Below are 26,015 nucleotides of genomic sequence, written 5' to 3'. Positions count from 1 at the left end.
AGAGAGAGAGAGAGAGAGAGAGAGAGAGAGAGCGCGTGCGAGAGATTTATAGTCTAATTGCGACGTTTAACGAAGTGAATCATTTAAAGTCGCTTAGCATCGAGAAACAATCAGCGCGAGGCAGATGTGCGCGCTGGTATAGGTTTAAATAATATTACGGGATATCCTCTAATTACCGAGGCGGCGCAGCACGAGTTATCGGGGAATCGGCCGGTGGCCGAATCGTGCCGGGAGTTCACACGATAATAAATATTCGCGACGTACAGGCGGGGCAATACTCGCGGCCGAACACGATAACTCATCGATACCCGCGGCCGGCGTATTGGAAAATTCTTTTGGATCGGTAAATACCAGCATATTGGTACCCGCGCACAAGATAACGGGGGAAGCCCGCGCCATGCATTTGGGATGGCGTCCGCTTGAAAGGATCTTTAAAGCTCGCTCATGCACTAGTAGAAACCCTCTTCCCGCGCGATTCTCTATGCCCCCTTCTGCTCCCTCCCACGCCCCTTCACCGTCGCTCCTCTCGTTCGCTTATCCGGGACGTTCCTTTAACGGGAGTAAATAAGTAACAGGATACAAAGACCGGTCTGGAACTTTATCGAAGGAGCACTCAAATCTGTCTTCTCCTTTGCTACTAAGCGGGTTTCTGTGAAACAATGTCCACGGGAGAAAGCAGCAGCTTTAAAGCTCGCTCGCTCCCTCGATAGTGGATCTGGCCGAAACCAAAAAAAAGGTCCGTCGAATTCGTCCTCGTGCTTTCTTATTATGCCTGAGCATCGCTGCCATCTATTCTCGTCTCGACTTAATCAATGTCGACGATCGCCGCTCGAGGCGCGCGCCTCTCGTTCGTTTGCAATTGCGTCATATTATTAACGAATGTCGAAGTGCGTCGAGGCGTACTCTCCCGTGGCTAATCCGTCAAAGTAGACTCTGCGGAAAAACGAACCGCTGCCGCATCTCGAGAATATTGCTGTAACCCGTCGTGAGCCGGCGTGAGAGAGCAGGTTCTTCGCATCCCTCGAAAAACCAACGGCAGAGTCAAAGAACGTCGAGAGAGAGAGAGAGAGAGAGAGAGAGAGAGAGAGAGAGAGAGAGAGAGAGAGACGATGGCGGGATAATAAAGCTTCTTCTCGATCGCGAGGATCTCTCATGCAAAGGCGATCTTTACCAGCAAAGGCGATTCTCCCTTCGCTCTACTTCCGACTCATCACCGAGAGCGCGCGCACATGTACGTTCTCGCTCGGCGAAAATGAATTGAGCGTAATCGCGAGCGCGAACACAGCCGAGAATCGCGATATCTCTTTCTCTCGCGTTGGATGAACCGGCAGAATATCCGGCCCATAATCAAGCCCGCTCGACTTATATTCCGGATTAACAAGCGTCACGTGCAATTGTTACGTTATCCCGCTGAGGGAACAACGCAACGGTGACCGGTGATTTCGCGCGGAAAACGGAGAGAGAGAGAGAGAGAGAGAGAGAGAGAGAGAGAGAGAGAGAGAGAGAGAGAGAGAGAGAGAGAGAGAGAGAGAGAGAGAGAGAGAGAGAGAGAGATGCATCAGCGCGCGCAGAGCCGGCTAGCGCGACAACGTGAGAAGCGTTGTGCTCGGAGACAAGAGAATATTCGACTCGACCGTCGCGTCGGCAGAGAGCGATGAAAACTCGAGGAGCTGCTGCGGAGCTGCAACGAGATACCGAAATACCGGTATCCAATGTCCTGCGCGCCGGCAGGAGTATTCGCGCGGGCTCGGACGAGTAAGGATGAGATGGAGAACACGGAGTGGACGACGGCGACGGAAAGCGACGATATCGGGAGTAAGGTGGGCAGACGTCGAGCAGACGAGGCAAATAAAGAAAAGCACGTGGATGGACGCACATGGCGCCGGCGAGTACGAGAGTGGTCGCGGATGCTAGTCGGGAGACAAGAGGCGGACCGAGATATCCTCCGCATTGAAGACGGAAAGGGTGGCAAGCTGCGGCGAGGGACCGGCGGAGTGCCGAGAGCGAAAATAGGAGCTGCCTGTTTCCGCGGGTTCTTCCTCTCGAGGGTCAGACACACATACACGCGCACACACAGTGAGTGAGGGACGCGAGAGGGCGAGGGGCGACGGCGGAATGAGAAGGGGGGAAACTTGGCACGCGTCTGGCATACGGGACTGCCCGTTAAAACCTGCGAGGGTAGACACCAAATGCTATTCCGCACACGGCTTTCACGCTCCGCGGCACATACTCTGTGTCTGGGAAAAATAGAAACAAGAGAAAGGATTATGGGGGTGTGAGAGCGGGGTGGCGCGCGCTGGCCGATGGAGCTCCGCGCCACGGTCGTTTAGCACGTTCTTGAACTCCGCGCGAAAATTGGAAAGCATCAGGCGCGAGTGCTGCGCTCTCTCGCTGTAATTTTAAAAGGCCGAGAGGCGGAGGAGTCTTCTCTCTCGTCGCGCCGTCTTTTCGCGCCTCTCGCGCGGCCGTCTTTCGTCGAGAAACGAACGGAGCTCGCTCGCGGTTTTGACTTACGGCTGCGTATCGTAACGGATCGTTGGTTCATCGTCAGCAACGAATTGCCAGCGCGGGATTTCCTTCGCCTTCCTCGGTTGCGCCCGCCGGGACCGAGGTACCCGTCGTTTTGCGTCGCATAACGCACGTCGTTCGCGCGATCATTTCCGCAGCCGCGGTGCTTTTGTGCGCAGAAGCAAATGGAACGTTATGATTTCTATCGCAACAGCGGCTTCATTTCGCCGTATCAAATTTTAGCCATCGGTCGCCGCGCGACCAGCCGCGCGCGCTCCGCAATAATTGATTACTTTGTGAAGTCCCGCACTACCGCCGCCGCCGGCCGTCACGCGCACGCTCGCCGTACTTATGTAATTATCGCCGTCGCATGCGTTTGATTATACAAATCAAGAGCTCGCTCAATGTAGACGCACATCGCGCGCGTAATTGCCGCACGACGGCCGGCCGATACGCCAAATTGAGATCTTCTGTGCGCGAGAAGCCGCGAAAAATCGCTGGTCGTGCGAGACTCTCTCTCTCTCTCTCTCTCTCTCTCTCTCTCTCTCTCTCTCTCTCTCTCTCTCTCTTTCTCCCTCCCTCTTCCGCTCTCCCTTTCTCTTTCCCGGAGCAGGTCGAGCGCTCTTTCGTATATTTTTTGGTGCTTTCTTTCCCGCGATCAGTAATTATTACCTACGACTTCTTCGTAGCCGCAGCCAACAAAGTGATTTCACCTTTTCCCGCTTCGCGTAACGAGCATCGAGACTCCCGATAATTGCGGGATGTTCGCTACGGCCGTTGTAATTGCACCCGCCCGTGCCCCTCCGCGCCATCCCTTAAACCCGCGCACGATTTGTATTTATTTTTCTCGGCGTCGATCGATATACCGGGAGACGTGTGTTCGCTGCACGCATTCGCTGCAGTCTGCAGGTAAGACACACTCGCGCCGAAGGCTGCAATTCTTGCGATACGACCGCGTCCATTGGACGTACCGTGTCGTAATTGCGTGCGTGCGTGCATATGTGTGCATGCGACGGCGATTATTTAGCAATCGATAAATCACAAGGTGGGAGAAACGACGATACCCGACATTAGACCCTAACGAATCACTCCACCTCTCGACGAGAAGACGCCAAGGGTTTTAGCGCCGCGCTGAGATAATTGCGGCCGCCGAGAGCGAGACGAATACCGTGTTTTCCCTCGCGTTTTTTCCCGAATATTCAGACGAGCAGGAGCGACTTATCGATGCGATATCACGCGCGCGTGCGCGCCAATGTAGATTATAATTTTGCCAGCTGTGTTTGCTAAAGATATACTCCAAAAGTATACGCCGGCTTACGGCTTGCGCGAAAGCCGTCGTTTATTTCGACTTCTCCTGCTCCTTTTTTACTACTTATCGTCACGGTTGCATCTCCGCTCTACTCGTATATTTCCGACACGAACGCGACGCGCTCGAAAATGTCGCGGCGCGCGCGCGCGCGAGCGAGCGAGCGAGCGAGCGAGATCGAGTCTCGACGAGACGTGTCGCGGGGTTTTTGTGCGCGTGTGCGTAGAAGCGCACGATATAATTCATACACCGCGCCCCGCCGTTTCGAGATTACGAATTCCGCAAAGTCACGCTTTTACGGGAAATATTTCGGTGCCGATATCCGATATTTCAAAGAGTGCCTGAATGCGATATGGTGTGCCAGCACTTGACTTTAATGCACGACGACCGTAATCGCCGGGCTAAGGCGGTATAGAACCAGGTCGACCGGCATGCAAGTCATTACTCCCGCGATCGAGATTATTTTTTCTTTCTCCCTTTTTTTCGCTACTTAGTGCCACCAGAAGACCATAAAATCATATCGCGGCGCTACGTCGTGTAAAGGCTGTCAGTCGTAAAAAACAAAGTGAAGCACGGCACAAGGCCGTAAAAGAAAAGGAAAAAAAGAGAACGAAAGAAAGAGACGTTGTTTCGTACATTTCATCATCGACGCTTCTCTGTCGGCGTCCTGTAATAAAAAAAGGGAAGAAACAGAGAAACCAGTCCCGCGAGAGCGATCGCGCTTGCAGTGTCCGTAATTTTTTCGTAAACGTTGTTCTCTCTGCGCGACGCTTGGTATATATGACCCGAAACGAAAAATGCAATGCGCATGCCGCCAAGGACGGGTTACGAAACGGTCCGATTTGCCGCACAGTAAAGACGCTGGCTGCGAGAAAACAGGGCCAGTGGGGTAATTCAAAGGTAACGCTTTCACATCAGCACGATGAATTTACAGGCTAATATCGCGACCGATATGTTGTCCGTACGCTGCACAAGCGCGAAGCCGTAGCTGTAAAAAACGCGAGCTGTAAAAACTCGTCAACTTTTAATCACATTGCTTTTCGTACGTGACGATTAATTTTTATCACGCCCTGCGTTTTACGATTCGACTTGTACGTAGGACTTTAAGGTGCGATTGTAATACCGATTGCGAAACTCGTGTATCTCGCGCCCTATACACACGCGCACGCGCACGCGCACACACACACACACACACACACACATACGCATAGACGTACGTATATATGTACACCGTAACTCATAAGAGAGATTAATGTCTCCGGCGGAACTCGAGAACTGTAAAGCTCCGCTACAGAACTGTTCTGTTCTATGCGAAAGCTGTTACTCGCGGAGGAAACAGACGCAAGGATCGTGATGCGACTATAGAACGTCGTAAAGAGGAGTTTAAAGCATGCCGCTCTACGAGGAAAATTCAAGATTTCCTACAGCGACCACCGCGAACGCGCCGCCGTCGTACGACTCTGGTTGCAATGATTTTTAAAATACGCCCCGCGCGCATAAATACGGTAACGGACGTTTCCGCGCGACGGTGAGAGAGGCGAAGGGCGCTCTTTAGCGCCGTGAATTTTTACGATGATCTACATACCCGCGGCGCGCGTGGCCGCGCGACCTGCAAAATAGAACTTCTTTGTTTGCACATCCATTTCTCCCATCGAGCCGTATAACGTCCGCGCTACAAACAGCTTATACACGTTTTTACATCGCGCCATTTATTGCCCTATAAAGCGGCGACTCTGATACCTTACGCTATTTACTTGCAACATGCAACTCTGGGCATTCATGCGATTTAATAATTCACTCTGCTTTCCGGATGATAAATAGCGAACGCGACGCCCGGGAGGAAAGTGTGTAACAACCCTTTTCTCTCCCTTCCCCCCCTCCCGCTCTCTCTCTCTCTCTCTCTCTCTCTCGCTTTCCGTACACGTTGGATAGATAAAATTTTCCAGAGGTCCGAATAATTCTCATGGTCGTAAATACAGCACACGCAGTCGGCTGTATCGCTGGCTTTCTCCCTCCTCGACTCTTCCCTAAGTTTGCTTTTAATTTTAGAAATTAGATTTATCGCGCGTTATACTTGTGTGTTATACTAACTGCTAAGGGTGTTCTTATGAATAATAATACCGTGAAAATTCATGCGATTACTTAAAGGCTCAGCTCGAAATTTATTTTTGTAACGGAATACATAAGTGGATTATCAGAGGCTTAGTCGGCTACTAATACATAATTCGTTGTCGCGTTGTAAATCGGCTTTACTTAGAAGTCAGAGCAAATTGGCGATATACATAATCTGCTCCCGAGACAGGGATCATCGGACGGAATCCGTAAAAATCCTAATAATCGAGTACCCGACGATAATCTTCTCTCCTTTTCCCTCTTCTCTCCCCCTTTCGCTCTCTGTCTCTGTCTCTCTCTCTCTCTCTCTCTCTCTCTCTCTCTCTCTCTCTCTCTCTTTCTCCCTTCCTTTCTTTTCCCCGCGGTGGAAAGGAATTTTAACGTCACTGAAACCGCCCGTCTAAAATAATGTCTTATGCTAACGAAGTAACCGCTTGAAGTGGGATTAAGAATAATAAAGTTGCCAGATCATGACTGTATGAATAACAAGGGCTGTAGGTAACGCGGTTACGCGAATTTCGACTTCCGCCGGATGCCGCACGACGCGTAACTCGTAACGAGACCGCCGCGCTCGCGCAGCGGTAATCTCGAACAGTCGCGACAAAGCTGACCGAGATCGATCCGCGCGTGCGGAAATTTTTCCGCCGCACGGTCAGACTGCGTGTGAGTTATAATTAATACGAATCACGATGTAATTAGCAGCGATCCAGCGGAAGCGCGCGCGACCGACGATTAAACAAACTCGATTCTCGATGCCGACCCGCACATTCCGCCGGTGGATCTTTGATCCTGTCTCGGCCGACGCGATGATTTATCGCTGAGTCTATTCGACATACCACTGACTCTATCGATTCTTACCTCGCCGCCGCGCTGCGCTCGTCGCCATTGGCCGACTTCAATAGCGTTTCCCAACTGTAACGGTAACCGCGCGCCGCGTGCACTTCAAACGGTCTATTTAACAGTCGAAGCTCCGCGCACACAATTCGCCTGCAGCGGCGGATTATACAAAATCATGAATTATTCTCTCTCTCTCTCTCTTTCTCTATCTCTTTCTCTATCTCTCTCTCTCTCTCTCTCTCTCTCTCTCTCTCTTTCTCTCTCTCTCTCCGAACACTCTCCGGACACTCGTCCCGACGGAGTTATGATAACGACCGCTCGTGTTTTCAAACTTCGCCAACTGTTGATGAGAGAATTCTTTATTATCGCGATAATTAGCTCTCGCCGTATCCGCGTTTTTCCTTGAGGATTCCACCAGGACGGAATGAGCTCGTTCGCCAGGGCGCCCGATGACCGCGTTTTTTGCGCGTCCTTCGTGATTCTATTAACGAGAATATAATTAAGCGCTTGCGCTATCGTCATCATCGTCGTCGTCGTTGTCGTCGTCGTCGTCGTTATCGTCGTCGTCGTCGCCGCAGATACAACGACCGATCGCGCGTCCTCACGTAAATTGGAGCCTCCGTCCAGCCGCTAGTTACGAATATGACAAATGACTCGAGCGTGTCTCTACGCTACATCGAGCCTGTCCTAAATGTATTTTCTACGCGTGTCGCGCCGCCCACATTACGTACACGTACTGGTCGGTGGAGGGTCCCTTTCGACACCGTCCATGTCGATGCAGCAGTTTCAAGTCCCCTCGGTGAGTTACCTTTACGCGCGTTAGGACCTATCATTATTATTGGGGACGTGTGGGCGCGTTTAATACACAATCAAATTGAGTAGTCCCCGAGTAGAATCGACCGTTCCCGTCGCGCTTATGTAAATTTTCATCATTCGTATACCGCGCCCTCTGTGTACACGCCTCGGGGATACAGATTAAAAGCCCGTTCTATTATTTCACCAGCGCGTTCTCTCGCTCTCCGCCTCCTCTCCAGCTCTCGTTTTCTCCCGTCCTCTCTCTCTCTCTCTCTCTCTCTCTCTCTCTCTCTCTCTCTCTCTGTCTGTCTGTCTGTCTCTCTCTCTCTCTCTCTCTCTCTCTCTCTCTCTCTCTCTCTCTCTCTCTTTCGCTTTGACGTCTCGTACGCGTGATTTCCTTCTTTATGAAGTCAATGTATCGGAGTCGCCGGTCATCCATTATACTAATGAGCAGCAATCACGTAATACGAGGCTGGCGTTAAATCGTTTGAAAGATTACCCTGTCTCGCGCGAGAAAGTAGCCCCGGGCGTTATTCTTGTTTCTGCAATAATTTTCTAGGACCGAGAGCGCCCAGAGCGGACCGTTACGCTAATGTTCGCTTTATCGTCTGACTAATAGTACAAAAGGGGAAAAGAGGAGAAAAGAAATAACATACATACCGCGCTCGGATAGCGGCCGTTTAGCCGGTTAATCGTACGTCTTAAATCTTGAATGGATTCGTTATTCGAGGCGCGCGGACTGTTGCGGCGAGCCTATTCCATTGAGGCGCGAAATCGAGCGTGTGTGCTCACGAGCCCGGCGCGGGCTCGTTCCCGAACATATTGGGCCGCGACACAACGATATCTAGAAGCAGCCTTTTCTTCCGCGGGAATTCCATCGGGCTCCGATACGTTGATATTCAATTACGGAATTTCTAAATTAATGGAAATCCCTCCGTTATTGCTGATATTGTTTCATCGGAACTCGCGCAGTTCATTACAATGTGTCTTACTGCGCAATTGCAATTTCGCATTATACCCGGCGCATGAATCATTTATTATCACCGCATAATATGTTATTGGCTGCAATTTACTCGGGCTATTTCTCGCGTTTGGTACAGGTGCGCGGCAGATATATGGCCTTTCGGAATCTCTCATCGTCCGGTAACGTATTGGCGGCTATCAGTTGAGAAAAAATAGCTGCGTAGTACGCTCCGCCGCTGAAATAACGCTGTATTTCATTTCCCGATGGCGAGCGGAGCCGCGAAGAAGAAAGAGCAAAAAAGAGAGAAAGAGAGAGAGAGAGAGAGAGAGAGAGAAAGGGTGCGTGCGAGCGAGGGATGGACAGGGAGGCAGCAGAGGGAGGAAGGGTGGCGAGAGCGGGAAGAAAAAATAAAATCCGTTAAATTTACGTCGCCAATAAAAAGGAAAATAAACGTGGCATCCTGTGCGCGTGTTCACCCAAGGCGATCATCTTCGAGATTCAAGGCCCTCCTCCCGCGCATTCGTGGAAACCGAAAGATTACTTATTTATGGTTTCTCCACTCGGCAAAGGAGGAGGTAGAGCGCGCGTAGATACGTTTGATGTTGCCTCCGATCGCCTAGTTAAAGAGAGTGGCCGCCGTTGATGGATTCGTTTTCCACGTAGGACGGTTATTTATGAGTCCCGCGCGCGACTCCCCGCGTCGATCTGTACCGGGAACGACGTGGGCGTTTAGGATTCATCATGACCATGAATACGCGTCACGACGCGAGCGTCCGTTCGACCGAGGCGACGCGACAAGAAAGCATCAACGGCGCGCATCACGAGGGCGACTGTCGTTATGTATGCGCGAAAATAAGAACTGCGAGGACCGCGGTGTTGCTCGTAATGATAACGCTCGTAAAAAGAAGCGAGAGGAACGACAGAGACGAACGCGAGAGAGAGAGAGGGGGGGGAAAGAGAGAGAGAGAGAGAGAGAGAGCGGAAGGAGGAGAGGAGGAAATCGCGCGTTGATGGATTCGTCGGCGCGGTTTTCGCCGGAGAGGGACATTATGCGAATTTAACGAGGCCGCGCATCGACTGATAGCGGGGGAAACGCGCGGGGATTATCTTTACGGGACGGTCGTACGTGTGTATTCGTGCGGGTTGCAACAGTATTGCGCGAACTTTAATGTAGCAGCCGGCCACGGTTATCCGCGGCGCCGGGCAATTTCCGCCAGGTCCACCAATTAGCCGGTAATAATTTCCCCGCCGGCGCGCTCGTGACGCTCGCGGCCGCGTCGGTAGCTTCGCGCGCGCGCGCGCGCGATGCAAATTTTTATCGTCAACAACGTGTACACGCGAGTTGGTCCGGGACCTCGCGCGCGCGCGCGTTTCATTCTCTGTCGAGCGAGTCGGCTCCAAGTGCTTTGACACGGTGACAATACCGTCGATCGCCGGCGGCGCCGTCGCCGTCGCCGTCGTCCTCGACTATATTTTCTCTAAGTGCTAGTGGAGAGCGCAATAAACTGTACAACGGGACTGTGACGGCTTTAGCGTCGGAGATGCCATTCGCGCTAATACACTCGTGTTTGTGTCGTTGGCCACGACGACAAGCAAGGAAGGAAGGAAGGAAGGAAGGAACGACCCAACTCCGCGCGCTCCTCCGTGTCCTCCATTTTGCCCGGTGCCCCTCGGTCTCGGCAATCCACCCTCTCCTCGCGCTTCTCTCTTTCTGCCACTACCTCTCTCTCTCTCTTGCGCGCGCCCTCGAACTCGCGGAAAATGTATGATACACCCAGCCGTGGAGTTAAACCGCTATTTTTCTTGTGATAAATGAAATTGTTTCGCGCGCGAGGCGCGGCGCTTGTCACGCTCGCGGACGTTCTTCGAGTTTGCACGGAGCTTCCCCGAGTTTCCTCCCGGAAGCGCTTCGGGAACTTCTCCGGGGATTAAATGGGATCGGAAGAATGTGGCCCCGCTTCTCGCCGAGCGTGGCTTCGCGTCCCGCGGCGTTACGAAAGCATCTTGATTGCGCCACCGAATGCAATCGCGCGCGCGCGCGCGCGTCTATAACCGCCGCGCGGTTGAACGCGCGTGAGACGCGTTGCTTGTCAAACGTGTGCAACTGCAACTACGTATAATATAATCAGCGCGAGCGAGCCGTAGCGAGAGTAGCTTTCCGCTTTAAATTGTATTTCTTGTTCTCGGATACAATCTTCGAGAACGATACATTAGTGCGTGTAAATTGTGAGAATATATAGTATATACACGGAGAAAAATATCAGAAATATCCGATTGTTAATTTTCTTATCCGATCGAATATCCGATTAAATATATACCGGATATTTCGGATCGAATAACGAAATTAACAATCGGATATTTCGGATATTTTTCTCAGTGTATATATATATATATATATATATATATATCTTTTTATTTTTTGTCATTCTTTTCTTTTTTAGCATAAGTTACAGCTGGAAAGAGGCATTCGCACCTGTTATTTCTATAGTTCGCCGGACTTGTTAACAAAGTTATTAGTAGTCGAGTCGTACTCGCCGAGTTAACGATAGTCAAAGTTGCCGTTTCCGGGCGGGAGGGGGTGAAGCGGGGGGGGGGGAAGTGTAAAGAAGAAAAGAGCAAGTACGCGGCCGGCGCGGCGTGTGTGTGTGTGTGTGTTTGCTTATCGCGTTTCTCATATCGAGTCGCCTGTCTGCCCGCGCGGAAAGTCTGTCGGCGTTCTAATTTCGGATTCAGAGCGCTCGGCGCGACCGGACCGGTCGGTATATCCCTTCGGCAAACACTCGGCACGTACGCGCAATATCTTCGCGGATTTCGACGCGCTAGGGACACTGGCTGCGCGCGTTTGTGCGCGCACCTCTGAGCGCGCGTCACTCCGGCCGTTTTGGCGTTTCTTGCCGGGGAGAGAAATATCGGCGTGCTTTATAGCCCGGGCACGGAAATTCGTGGACTGCGGAATTGGCCGATCTTGTCGCGATCGGACGTCGGGCGACGAAATAGTAGCGCAGTGATCGATGGGATCCCTGGGAGCGATCGCTCCCGCGGCACGACGCCTCGCGAAGTGATCAGGAAGTCTGATGATACGGCGGAAAACGCGTCGTCGCGGAAAGATAACGCGCCGACGTCATGACCACGCCGTGACGGGGCAGAGTGACGAAGGGAGCGGTGCGCGCGGGAGTGATTATCGAGTGAGCCGGGGGAGCTCATTAAAAGGCGATAAATCCATCTACATGTAAATCTAATCGGGCAGACGGAACCGCGAGACGACATCGAATCACCGTTAACCGCCGTGCGCCTTCCGTCGCGGCCGAGGATGGAGACTCTTGAGCTCTCGAGCAGGAGTTCGCCTTTAAACGTCAGCGTGTACATCACCGCCGCTAAATTCTCATCTAATAAGACGTAATCCCGGTGTTTTCGTGCCTGCTAAAACCGCCTCACACCGGCCTTTTACTTCACCGCGGTAATGTGTCGCGTATATAAGTGCTTTTATTGAGAGATCGATGCGCTTGATTACAGCCCATCATTCAAGATTGACCGACCTGATACTCTGTCTTTATCTACTTCGCAAACGGGAAATGTATCGAGACTCGTAACGTTATCGACAAGTCAAATGTGATTTGCGTTGAAATTGCATGCTCGCGGTCTAACGGTGCAACCCGTTTGTTGCCTTTAACTTTACGGCAGCTTCCCTGAAGGGGTTCGCGGTCATTGATTTCAAACGTATGTGATGCAACTCGGAGAAGCGAATTTCTTCTCTTATTCACTTGGTCCATCCTTTCTTCTCGTTGCAGTACCGATCGTTACTATCAACGGTGTGGTCGGAAACAAGGCGCAGCTTCCTTGCGATATTCATCCCCCCTTGCAAGATGAGGTCACCATGGTGCTTTGGTACAAGGAAGGCGGGATTGAGCCGATTTACAGGTGAGTGAGACAAAAATTGCAAGTTACAAATTTCTTCAAAGCTCTCGCTACAACATACATTATGTATGTATAATATATTCCCCGCACCCCCCGATGTACACGAGCGCGCATAGATCTCTTCTCTGCTCACGTTACAAATCTGCAATGTGCTGAAAGAAAGTGCAGTCGAGGGGAGATACGCGAAAGATCGCCCATATCGTTCATAAAGCGCGCCTTCCCAAAGAAATCCAATAGGAATGAGTCGGAGGACGCTCAGGTCCGGAAATTCCTCGCGTTATTTTCCACGGAGTGAGGTTCATTCGCTCGGGTCGCCGTCTCGCTTCCGCGGCCCGTGAAATTTTGCATATAGAATGGCGGCGGCCGGCGCATCGTCCGCGGGGGGGGGGGAGGGTGCGGAACGGGGAGGGCGGCGCGGAGAAAGTCTCGTCGACGTTAGTATCCGGCGGGTCATATTTAAGAAATGTAATAAGGTGTAAGATATATGCGGGAGGAGGAGAGGGGCGAGGGGAGAGGCGAGTGGCGATGCATCGTTCCAGGGAAAGGGCGGAGGGGCTTCTGCGAGAGGGCAAAGGAGCTGGCACTCGGTGGCGGCGCGGGGTTGTCGCTTGTTGTAAAGTCAGTTTAATCCTCGCCACGACGAGGAACTTTAAATTTAAAGGCGGCCGCCGTACTAAAGCGTCTCACCTCTTCCCCCCCCCTCCCTCCCTCCCTTCCTTTCTCGCCCTCCGAGTCGCGGCGGAATCGTTCTCGCGCACCCCGGCATCGTCGTCTCTTCCCTCCGCGCGCGCGGGATCTCTCGCAGTAAAATATTTATTGCGTGACATCGTGCTCGCTTATCGTACGAACGCCAGACAGTTAAGGAAAGGAAACTGCGGGACTACGCGACTATGATCGCTCATAGTCCTTCTCCGGGATCTCTCCTGCCTTCTTTATATATTCAGTGTCTTGTTCACGCGATAGGGGTAAAACTCACGTGCGATACGTACACGTCGTGTATACGTCGTGCCGTCAAGATTCTCCCGAGTTGTCGCTCGTTCGGTAAGAAGCACGACCAACCACCGTTGTCCCGCAAATACCCGGATTTGTCTCACGACCGTTCCCTCAGTCAATCATATTAATATCACGAGGTCACGATTATTCAGGAAGAGAATTTTTCCGCTCGACGCGATATCGTACGTTCGGGGCTTATATAGATTTTCGATTAAGCTCAACGATCGTCTCTGTTCACCGCGATATGGATATTTGATCGCGATTACCCCCACACTTACTTAGACTCACACTTACACTTATACACACACACTAGCCCGTCCGAGTTTCAACAGCACTCGATAATATCGAGCCGGCGTACACGGCGCGGGCCAATCGCGAGAAACTCTGGATAATATTTACAAGCTCTTCGTTGCGGCCGGCGCCCCCTGCGCATTTTACTTTAATAGATAACACTTCGCAAAATCGAATCTACTCAATTCCATTCTACGTTCTCCCGTGGAAAGTTTCAAGACACTTAGACCCGCCGAGGCAACCGAGGTAAATTTCTTCCCTCGCGTGAGACTTTTAAAGCGATCGGTTTCTTAGCCAGCGGCTCGCCGCGCCGCGCCGCGCCGCGCCGGCTGCAGTAGAAAATAGCAGCTAAACAGAAGACAGCGGAAGACAGCGAGCGCTCGAGTCGGAGACGTCAGGTGTTGCCTGAGAAACACCTCGCCAACGAGTCGTCGAAAGTTTGCGTCGTTTTTTCTCTCGCAACAATTAATTCCGTGTCTTCATTCGGTATCGCACATCGTATTCCTCGATTCAACACGCGAGAACGCGTGCCCGGCCACAAAACGTTCCCGCTCACGCTTCACCGGACGATAATTGAGACGACGTTCGTCTACCGTGCTTTCGCGCGCTTCGATATAACTCGCGCGCTACCTCGCACTTCCGGATCATTTCCTCTCGCGCGACTGTAAAAGGCCAAAACACACACACACACACACACACACAGGCTTATCCGCGCGACAATCTCCCAAGATAACGAAGAAACGCCGCTGCAGGCGACACTTTTCCGGAAAGTCCCGACGAATCAGCCTCTCAAGTCGTGATCGACGAGTCGGGAGGATAGACGATAGATCGATCTTGAGAGTCGCGCTGCGTCGATGAACGTCGGGGGGTCTCGAAGTCGGCGGAAGACCGATATGAGAAAATCGCTTTTCAGGGTTATCGCTCGCGAGGAAAGTCGGTCGAACGTGTTATATCCGCGGCTCGTTCGTGCCGGGGCGACGGGGTCGGGTACGTGTACTCGACTACTTCGAGGGCTACCCTCCCTATCCGCTGGCCTGTCGGCGAGGACGAGACGGCGGCGGGGGACGGGGGGCGGGGGGCGGAGGGCATCGGAGGCGCGTCACGGAAGCGCCCTGTTCGTCCGTTGGAGAGAGAGAAGTGCGAAGTGGAAGAATTAAATCGTATTTCAACGTCAATGCCGCGGAAGCAAGCGTGAGGGCCGGGATAGCTTTGGGAATACTCAGTCACGAGCGAAAATCCAAACTCCCGTGCAGTCGCGGAACGCAATTTAACTTTTAGTCGCTCGCGAGGAGCCCGAGCGAGCTCCACGCTCGCTCTCCCTCGAGTTACCCTCTCTTCTTTCTGTCCCGCGTGGGCCCTCTTATATCCCCCTTCCCCCTGGCACGTTGCGGCCGTCTCTGTCTAATCCGTCTCCCTTTGTGTCTCCATCCTTGCACGCCACGGATGCTTAATATGCAATCACGCACTGAGGATGGCTCCCCAGGTGACTCCCCGCCGTACGTAGACACGTCCCGTCCGCCCGGCGCGGCGCGGCGCGGCGCGGCGCAGCGCGACGGCGCGAGAGAGCGAATCGTAATTCGCGCGATTCCTCGTCCGAAAAATCGCGCGACAGAAGAATACGCGTGTACGCCAACTGCGCGGAAGTTGAGGATGGATCTGGCGTCTGAGATTTAACTCTCCTCGGTCGCTGGGTCCACGACGCGTGCTTCTTCCTTCTCCCCTCAAAACTCCCGGTCGCGCTGTCGCGATCGAACGGGAGAGAACGGGATTCGGCGGGATTTTGCGCGCGATTTCGCACGCCGCAAACATGTCGAATGTGACGTAAGATATCACGAAATTGCTCGCAAGCGCGACGACCGCAATTTGATTAATACGATTCCGCGGAGGGTCCGTACAAATCCGTAACCGACGAGAGAAATTCCGAAACGATATTGCACGCCCGTTCGCGCAAGTAGCCGGGAATACACATTCATCATTTATGCAACTGTAATTAATGCAATTACGACAAGCTTTCAATAACGACGTCACGGTGTGCTATTTTAATTGGCATGCTGCAATTACATCGTAAATTATGGACTGATTAAACTGGCATAGTTTTTGGTATGTGAATAACGAGCAAAGTGCTAATTACCCGCGACAAATTGACTCTTATCGCGGGCTGCGTATTCTATCGGCGTCGTTTCAGCATGCCGCCGCGTCTATTACGCGAGAGAGGGAGAAAGAGAGAGAGAGAAGGGGGGGGAGAGAGAGAGAGAGAGAGAGAGAGAAAGAGAGAGACGTTGCGACTCTGTGCACATTACATCAAGCGTCGATGATGATTTCAACGATATAGTATTAATTAATTGTATCGCGTTCCGCGCGTAACGCGCGAGAAAGAACGACGCGACGCGACTGAGCTAAGGAATCAATCGATTGTTGCAGCTTTGACGTCCGCGGCCGCCGGCAGTTCAACAACGCCCATCTCTGGTCGTCGCCCAAGGCATTGGGACCAAGAGCTTTTTTTATCACGGCGACGAATCCAGCGCACCTCAGCATCGATCGGCTGGAGAGCAAGGACGAGGGGATCTATCGGTGCCGGGTGGACTTTAGAAACTCGCCGACGCGGAAACAAAAGATGAACTTAACCGTTATAGGTGAGCGCATTGTTCCTCTTGCCTCCCTCACCCCTCGGCCCATCCCGCCAAACGATCGGACTCGATCGGAATCGAACGATCGCGCGACAATTACACTCGGTTCCTTTTGTCAACCAGGTGTGATAATGTATCTGGTCGCGTCGAGTATCGAGCGACAAGCGCCTTCGATCTCGCCCTCGTCACGTGTGTGTGTGTGTATGTATGTGCGCATCGCACCCCTACGTGCGTTCGCGCACCCTCGAGTACGCTCTCGCGACGCGTGTACTTAACGCGAAACGCCGGTCGATTCGCGCGCCTACGCGCGAGCTCTCCTCGCCGTTGTCGCGCCATCGTCGTCGTCAGCAACACCTCCATCAGCACAGCAACAGCAGCAGCAGCAGCAACACCACCACTACTCGACGGTCATCGATACATTTGCTCTCGATACATTTCGTGAGCGTTGACTTATGAACTCTCGGCACTTGCCGGCGCATAAATTAATCTCGGCATAAGCCGAGGTTTGCTTCGCAAATTGAGCTGCTACCGCGGTTATCTATACCTTCCTAACTAGGACCTGTGTGTTTTGGGACCATTATAACAGTTAATTCCGCTGCAACGTATCAAGTTAACCTTCTACCCCCCCGCCCGGCCCTTGCGCTCGCATTTCACCGCACCGTCCGCGTATACACATTTTCCTACGCGCGCGCGCGTGCGAACATCGACAATTGTCTGTCTGTCTGTCTGTCTGTCTGTCTGTCTATCTGTCTGTCTGTCGTTCATTTGTTCGTTCGCTTGACAAACGATCGATTAACATCCGCGCTGTTCTAACGACGTATGCTGTTCGCAGTGCCTCCGTCGAAACCGATAATATTGGATGGAGAGACGAGGAACATTTGGAGCATCGAGAAGCCGTACAACGAGGGGAGCGACGTGAACCTGATTTGCGAGGTTCGAGGTGGCAAGCCGCCCCCGAGGCTGACGTGGTACCTCGACAACAACGTGATAGACGAGTCCTATCACTACAACGCCGAGACCGGGGTAACGGTTAACCACTTGGCGTATCCTAAAATTGGGCGACAGCATCACAAGGCGAGGCTCATCTGCCAGGCGGGCAACACGAATCTGGTGCCGCCGCAAACCAAACTGCTCATCCTCGATGTGAATCGTAAGTCATCGACGATCCCTTTCGCCTCTCTTCGTCCTTTTAGCGACGCTTGACCTCCACACACAAGGTCCGCGCTGCTGTCGCGCGGATATGATCGCGGACTTGTTCGCCGTCGACCTCGATTTCGCGAACGCGCTCGAAGGAGAACATTTAACGTCGCGCGCTCGTGACGTCGTCGTCGCGACTGTAATTTGCGACGTTATACGACGACACGCGGCATTCACGCTCCTCGTAATGACACGCAGTTAGCCGGATGACTCCCGGTGCGCCGCGCGAAAATAGGTCTTCGGGCGAATTCTTAGTGCCGCGACGCGCCCCCGGTGCGCCATATTCGCCCGACCCGTTACCAAGTCAACGGCGGTGCGCGCGTTCCCGTAAATAGTGCATCGCGTTAAGTGGTGTTTTTTGCGGACGTTTTGTCGGTAAACAAGGGTGGAAAAGTTTCGCCGGTATTGTTACGTGTCTTTCATAGGCGAGAATTAGCGCTGACTCAGCAGGTTCGCAGTTTCGCGCGCGCGCGCGCGAGGGGTGTTCGAAACGAGCCCCCGATTAGCGCGATATACATATCGATCGGTGATCGTGAAAAAATGCCCCACTTACGCGGCCCGGTTTGTCAATCTTCGCGAAATTGCATGTTCGCGCAGTGCGGGGTTTCTTTTCGTCGCGCTTTTAGGGTGATTGCATAATTGAGAATCGCGCAGACTGTCGGGAGACGCCACGTGCTAGATGCTCGGAAAATCCAGACGCGAGACTCGTCGAGTTTTCGCCCACGAGTGCGAGTTGATATCGCGGAACTTTGAGAGCAAAACGCAATTGTACATATAAATAAGCGGTAAGCATCGCTGCGCCCTGTGCATTCCATTATTATTTCCGACGGTTATCTCGCAAGACAAAGTGCTGTTTACGTTTTCATACTTTGCATTATACATATACATATACATATACATATACATATATATATATATATATATATACATACATACATGCACAACTCAGTCGTTAAGCATAAACGCGCCCAACGGATGTAAAGTGCCGCGCATACGTAGTTTCGTGTAACCATTAATGTAAGTACGCAATTATTGCGTGCATAACGAGGTACGAGAGTTCTCCATTTGCGCATTGGGGTATACGTGAAACACGACCAGCAAGTTGATACGTTCTACGGGGGAAAAACGCGTTTAGCGCGTTCCACGTATTTTCCTATCTAAGAATATCAGCGAGTCGCCGATACCCGACTCGTTATTATTGGCTAACACGACGGCGCCAATCGCCGAATAAGAAAGCTCAGTCGCAATTATCATATGTACGAGATTCGTTCGTTCGAAATGCCGGCTCGGCATTTTCAGCAAGTTTTCGTTCTATCGGAGCGCGGATCGACGGGACGCGACGCGACGTTACGTAAGAAAACAGCATACCACGACCGCGACGGGGAGAGCGGTGCTAACAGGTCGATATTCTTCTTTGCTCCGCGGCCAGTTTTAAGCTACTCTCTCTCTCTCTCTCTCTCTCCCCCTTCCTGCTTCCCTCTACCTCTCGCTTTCTCGTGCACCGTGCTGGCGAATCGCATCAACGGTCACAGAGAGACATGCACCGAAGGCCTTTTCACGTGGTCCTAGCCGGGCCAGGGTATTCACGTGCTGAACCTATTAGTCGACCAGCCGAGATTGGCCGATGGAGATAACGGTAACGCCTCTCGCAAGACGGATCAGTGAATCGCGTGCCTTCTAGCCCGCAGCTTCGATTCCGTGTTTCCCCGTGAGCACTTGGCGTGCGACAGCGCGTCCGTGTTTGAACGTTGTTGCCGGTATCGGTCGATACATGTGACGAGAAACGCTCGCGGGTATATATATATATATATATACGCGTATGCGTGTACACGTGTGTTATTAAAGCCCGTGTACGCGTAGGGGCGAGTGCACGTGCGGACGTAAGAAGGTGTATCGTGTAAGCGGTGGCTGGTGCAGAGGGTTTCGCTTGTAATGACCCAGTAACGTCGTTCTCCGGGCAGAAAGCCGCACGCGCGCGTCCGCGCGCGAAAGAGGGCAAGAAGGGTGGCGAGAAACTATTCGAACTCGGCGATAACGTTAATGTAAACACGCGTAAAAGCACTAGTACTCGACCGAGAGCCGTAAAGAGGCGTTCATTCATGGCCGACTCTCATCTACACCGATCGCATCTCGCGTCGACGACGCTTGACGCACGCGTGGGTGACGGATGCCTGCGTGCATTTGTCGACGCTCTGTGCGTAGGGGGTGTCTATTTGCCTACCTACCTACCTACCTACTTGCTTACTTGCCTACCTGGCCTACGCGCGGATTAAGTGCGCGACTCACGACACGAATGTCGCACGCCAACTCTGCTTAATAGTACAGCTAATGGCAGTATCGAAAATCATATCAAATAGGGACGCCGGCTGCGCTCTGCGTGCGCCGATCTTATTAGAAATTAATCCTTCGTTAGCTAGCGAGCAAAATGTAAGCAGCTACACGTGCTTTTCAAGGAGATCAAATGTCTCGCGGAAATCGATTCTCTTCACGCGACAGCGCAAGAGTAGTTTCGAGTTTTGCTAAGTAACCGAAATTATTTTAGTATTTCGGTGGTACATTGCTCGATAGTTGGTCTTGTATTCGTGCATATAAATCGCCATTTCCTCTGATTTCGAGACACGCGGAACGTGATATCGTTCTTATAAAATATGAACGTGCATGCTGTACAACTACTGCTACGTTATTCGTTGGAAATCAACGCGATTTACGACTGCGCATGCGCTATATATAATATTCCACTTTGTGGGTGTTGAATTTCAACACTCACCATTTGAACTCCACCGATGTCCATAGCCAGGTCCGCCGTTGAAACCGACTGCGTCCATCCCCCTCCCTCCCTCCCCATCCCGGGCCGCTACGCTCGGCAACTGGAATTTTGTAGCGTCCAGTCTTCGTCGTTCCGCGTAGTCCACGTTGATTGCACTTCACTTCACTATATTTCACTCGCGACGCGACTAACATTTGCATTACAACGATCTATTTCGAAACGGAATTTGCGAGTTGTTTTAACGAAAATCAAAAAATTTGGATTTTCAGAATACGTTACACGAGGAGATGCATCGCGACCCGATTAATATGAGGAAATCAGAAAGATACTTTCGAGCCGTGAATCCTGCTTATCGTTTCTCAGAAACAGGTTTTTCATTTCTTGCTTCTTGCGAATTTGTGAATTTTATAATATAACTGCAATATACTCGTGACACGAATAACGTGTAAAAATATTGATATTGAACACCGCGAACTCTGCGAAATCCGTGAACAAAATGATGGTGAATGGCGACATGAATATATTTATATATTTATATAATAATATATTTATATATAAAAAAAATTTACGGATATAAAATGAATCACGTTGATTACGAAATTTGTCAACGCGACCAAAGTAATCGCGAATTTTGCACATGGCCCAATTTTACCGCGCATTACATACTGCTCAAAATTATTAGGAGATCCCATTGAATAAATAAACAGCCTTGTACTGATTGTATAATTTGGACTGAATATAAGTGATAAAAAATAAACAGCAAAAATATCAGGTCGATATTTTATTTTCGTTAACTATTGAAATTAGATATTGACGAAAAAATATCTGTCATTTGAGATACGTAGTGATGAAAAGTGATAGAGAAATTTGAAGAAGTGATCCCACAATTATTTCAAATATATTTTGTTTCGGCAGCATATATACACGTAGAAATCTATAGGTAAAATAAATCACGTCGATTCCAACGATATTTTCTAAACAATCGCTGTCTACGAACCTACTTCAAAAATCTATAAAATTCGTTCTTCTTACTCACCGAATATTCCGGAACTCAGAGTCGGCCGCATTCCGCTACTCGAATATCTGAAACGAAAAAGGATATAAGTTCATCGATTAAAAATTCAACTTAAAACGCACGAAGGTAAATATATAGAAAAGGTTACACCTCACCGATTTTTTTCATTTTGAAATATGTTATAAAGGATGAAATTCTGAGTGACTTTTCCTAATACAATTATATGGGGGTCGCTTATAGTTTCTGAGATATTTGACTTTAACGTTTTATAATTGTACGTTGAAGTATTATATATTTGAAGTAGACAAGTATATTTGAAGTAACACTTTTCATTTACTTTAAATATAGGAAACAGTATATATAAGCGGGGTACACATAAGCAGGGCTTCGCCCCTCCCCCCGCTACCTTCCCAAACAAATCCTAACCTAACCTAACTTATTGCATCTTTATATATTTTTGGATATTGTTGAAAAATGTTATCTTATAAGATCTATCACCTGGCTCAACTTAACTTATTAACTTATATATATATTATATAACTTATTATTATAATATCTGCATATAATTAGGTGTTGTGGCTTTTAAAGAGATCTTTTCAATATCGTCCAACAATATATAAAGATGCAATAAGTTAGATCAGGTTAGGAAGGTTATTTTTGGGGAAGGGGTGCGGGGGAGGGGGGCGGAGCCCCTCTCCCGCTTGTATGTACTGTTTCCTATATTTCTATGTATACACTATGTTTGGATTAACTGTTTGGATCATACTGTAAATAACGTCAGCTCATGATATCTGAAATTTAATTCCAGGATAATCAAAATTCCAAAACTTTAAAATCAAATATCTCGGAAACTATAAGCGATCCCAATATAGTTGTATCAGGGAGTCACTCAGAATTTCATCCTTTAAAATATATTTCAAAATGAAAAAACCGGTGAGGTGTACCCTTTTCTATATATTTACCTCTACTTCAAATATACTTCAATCTACAATTATAAAACTTTAAAGTCAAATATCTCAGAAACTACAGTATAAGCGACCCCCGTATAATTGTATTAGGAAAAGTCACTCAGAATTTCATCCTTTATAACATATTTCAAAATGAAAAAGAGCAGTGAGGTGTACCCTTTTCTATATATTTACCCGCACGAGTATGCGTAGAGATACGAATTAGCCCTTTCGCTCGTAATCCCGGTTGTAATCCGAATCATTCTGACCGCTGTATCTGGGCGTATTCGATCGCGAAGGCTTACGTAGAGAGGAACAAGCAAGTTTTCGTGAACTTACCTTCGAGCCGACCCTGCTCGGCTTGAATCGGATCCTCCGATACTGCATCTACATCCGCTGCGACTGCATGCTTCAGGTCTGAATCCGTCGTGCGGCTGCGAGTTCCAGGAGCTTTGAAACAAGAAACGGTTTTCTCGATTAGCGACAGTAGTCGTGCGGTGTATAGGTTAAGTTAGGTTAGGTTAGGTTACTAAAAATACGGACGTTGATCGTCCTCGTCTAAATTCTAGTAAAAATGAAACGAGATAATTACTTTGTAAACTTTAATATGCTGCCACTGCTCACTGCTCATGATGAGCCGAACACGATGATCGCGACGCGATTACCGCAAATTTTCACTTCCAATTAAGTCGAGAGCATCGGACACGAACGAAGCCGTCCGATACGCTCGCTCGCGTTCGCAATGACTGCGTGCGCACAAGTGCGAGGCTTGCCGAAAATCGCGCGACCTTTGTGTACGTCGAGCACGTTTGTGTACACTTTTTGTTATTATTATATTTCACTGGAATCGGGAAAGTTGTTTTTCTCGAAAGTAGCTCGTTACCATTACCGTTATTCATCGATGACGCTGTTAGGAGCAACGCGTAGTGTTGCTTAACCCTTTTGAATGGTTTGTAAAAGTTTTCATTCACGTGCGAAAATCAAATTGCTCTCGACGCTGACGATTCCGGAACGACGCATCGCAGAGCACGTCGCTCCGGAAACTATATCGCGAATTACCGTTTCACACCAAAGTCCCAATTAGTTTAAGAAAATTGAAGAGCACGGTCAATGTCGTATGTTTCGTCGTGCTCATTTTCGCTACTTCTGAGTTGTTATAATTATAGCGAGCGTTTCATGTCACCGACGGTTGTTGTTACGTGTATCGAAGGTCGCGCGACCTTCAGCTTCAGGCGTAAGCTTTGGCCGATTCGAAGTACGCGATAATTTCCCCGAACTTATTACGATGGTTTTTCGATCGACACGTGTTAAAACGACACGAATGCTCTATTTTCCGTGTAAATTTAATAAAATGACAACATACCTTTCGAATCTCACGTGGTGAAATGCAAATGCCGATGTTGACGGTGCAAACGAATCTCGCAAAAATTCTTCGCAAATTCCATTTACGCAAACTTTGACCGATTGAACAGAGTCGAAAAGAGCGGACGATGTAATGTGACGTTCGCTCTGGCTTGTATCGAGGATCGTCACAAATCGCGCGACTTTTGGCACAACGCGCATAGAACATAGATTTTTTACGCAGGGGGATATTGAAAATATCGACATACTCTGCAGGGATACATTGTTAAAGTGTCATACGATAGTTTTGGGGACATTCTATATACGGGGTGATAGTTCGTGGACAAGCAATCCTACCAGCCATATATAACCAGATTGTACAGTACACGCGGGCATACTCTCGCATGCGAATAATTTCGTACACTCCCGCGGGTGATGCCTATTAATTTATACATCGCGCGATGTGTGTGCGCCGAATTCATCCGATAGAACAAATAATAATAAGCATGCGCGGCCACGTACTCGCGTGCTCGGGCGCGTATCAATTCATTCTTAATCGCCGCCACCTAAATCAAACGGGAATTTTCGTGAAATATTCAATGTTTTCCAGCGATAAATTATTCTTCGCTCAACATTTTGCGTCCGAGCCCGCACGGTTCCCGTTCCAAGGATGCGCGCCTACAAATTATTAAATTTAATATATGACTTTCAGAGACATGCGTCTATTTGATGAGAGTGCAGATCAAAGAATAAGCTGGGCGTGCGGCGTATTTGGCGCAGGCACTGCTGTAGGTATACCGCCATTCCGACAAGGTCCGATAATGAAAAATTATCGGACGTAAAGGGGAAAAAGAAAAAAAAAAAAATACGTGAGCGAGCACGAGATGCGTGACGCGCGACTAGCGTGACGGAGGCTCTCGGAGCGCGGTTTGGCGCGCGGCGCCGTATCGCAGCATGCAAATGCGCTTTGTTCATACATTTTTCGTGGGAGGGTGAAGCAAAAACGGAGCGGAGCGCTCGGCGATTCATACAGCGCGCCGTCAGTTAAGAATTAAAGTCGGCGCCAATGGCTCGCTAGACTTGCCAATTGCAATTGCACTAATTTGCATCTGGTCGTGTGCTCAACGACTCGCACATGCACCGCCACGCGCCAGCGCGTACGCACGTACGCACGCACTTTTCACGCGCTTCTACGCGTTTATTCACGCGCGGTCATGTGCGACGGGACTGTTCGCTTGATAATAATTAATAACCGTCCCAACGGAGAGACCGCTCCGCGTGTTGCCGTGCGAGCGCGTGGAACATCATCGTCATTCATCAGGGAGTTATCTCGACGTAGTTCCCCGATAGCGATAAGGCCATCGAGGGGGACGGAGGGAAAAAGGGGGGAGAGAGAGAGAGAGAGAGAGGGGGAGAGAGAGAGAGAGAGAGAGAGAGAGAGAGAGAGAGAGAGAGAGAGAGAGAGAGAGAAGAGAGAGAGAGAGAGAGAGCGAGAAAGAGAGAGAGAGAGAGCGAGAAAGAGCGAGAAAGAGAGAGATTCCTCGTCGGCCGCGTGGGCCATGTGCTTTTCGTTGCCGACTTTGCCCGGGCATTGATTTCGGCCCGGGTCGGCGGCGCCGCCGCCGAGAGTCGCGCCGCGCTTTTCGACGGAGCAGGTGGCTGTTCAACCACCTGGAAATAAATGGGAAGGTGCGAAGCCGAGTTTGATAAGTGCCCGGCGCCGGTGCCGGGGGCGTCGACTCGTAGGAAATTATTCGAACAAACGATAACGCTACGGTAAACACGCGTGAAACCATTAAGCTGCAGCGGCTGCAGCGCGAGCGTTAATTCACAGGCGGCGGCGGCAGCGCTTGTTCCTCGACGCTCGCCGGCCTACGCGCTGCGCCACCGCGCCGCGGCGCGGTACGGCGCGTCGATAATACACGAGTAAAAAATTTGATGGATATACATTACGGTTGAACGATGAAACGAGGGGCTGCTGTCTGTACGCGCGCGCATTCGCCAAGGAGTGCTCAGCGCGCCCGCGCGGATTACGCAGTTCCGGCAGTTTGTGCGACCGGTCCGCTTTAAGGGGACTGGAAAGTCAGATTGCTGAAAAATCGTGCTTGTTTTTGTGAATATTTTGTGACGAACTGAATAAATGTGCAAAAATGAAAATTTTAGATATAGTTGTACAACATATGAAGAGTAGGAAAATTGTGTTTATTAACAAATACTCGTATAAATATACGATATATATAGCTGAAATATACTCTCCTTTTTTTTTTCAAGTTATCGTTTTTGCAGTAATATCTCGGCTCTCGATGGTCCGATCAGAGGGAATTTTAGCTGGAAATTTTGAGGAGGCTTATCATTATCCGGTGAACCACTAGAAAAAAGAATCACGCAAAATGAACAAAA

At 50.3% G+C, this 26,015-nt stretch overlaps 1 protein-coding gene across 1 annotated transcript in view; it reads left to right on the top strand.

Annotated features, from left to right (window-relative positions):
- The window catches only part of LOC105191319 (hemicentin-2), a 106,691-nt gene that overhangs the window by 50,213 nt on the left and 30,463 nt on the right, over positions 1-26,015 (top strand). Inside the window, exons 2-4 of the mRNA XM_011154631.2 lie at positions 12,311-12,440; positions 16,143-16,354; positions 17,181-17,498. Coding sequence (XP_011152933.2) covers positions 12,311-12,440; positions 16,143-16,354; positions 17,181-17,498 — 660 coding nt within the window. The remainder of the gene's footprint in view (positions 1-12,310; positions 12,441-16,142; positions 16,355-17,180; positions 17,499-26,015) is intronic.

Source organism: Harpegnathos saltator, unplaced genomic scaffold (genome assembly GCF_003227715.2).
Source record: "Harpegnathos saltator strain DR-91 unplaced genomic scaffold, Hsal_v8.6 scaffold285, whole genome shotgun sequence".
NCBI lineage: Eukaryota > Metazoa > Arthropoda > Insecta > Hymenoptera > Formicidae > Harpegnathos > Harpegnathos saltator.
Note: the sequence above shows the minus strand (reverse complement) of the source record. Positions and strands in the feature narration are given on the sequence as shown.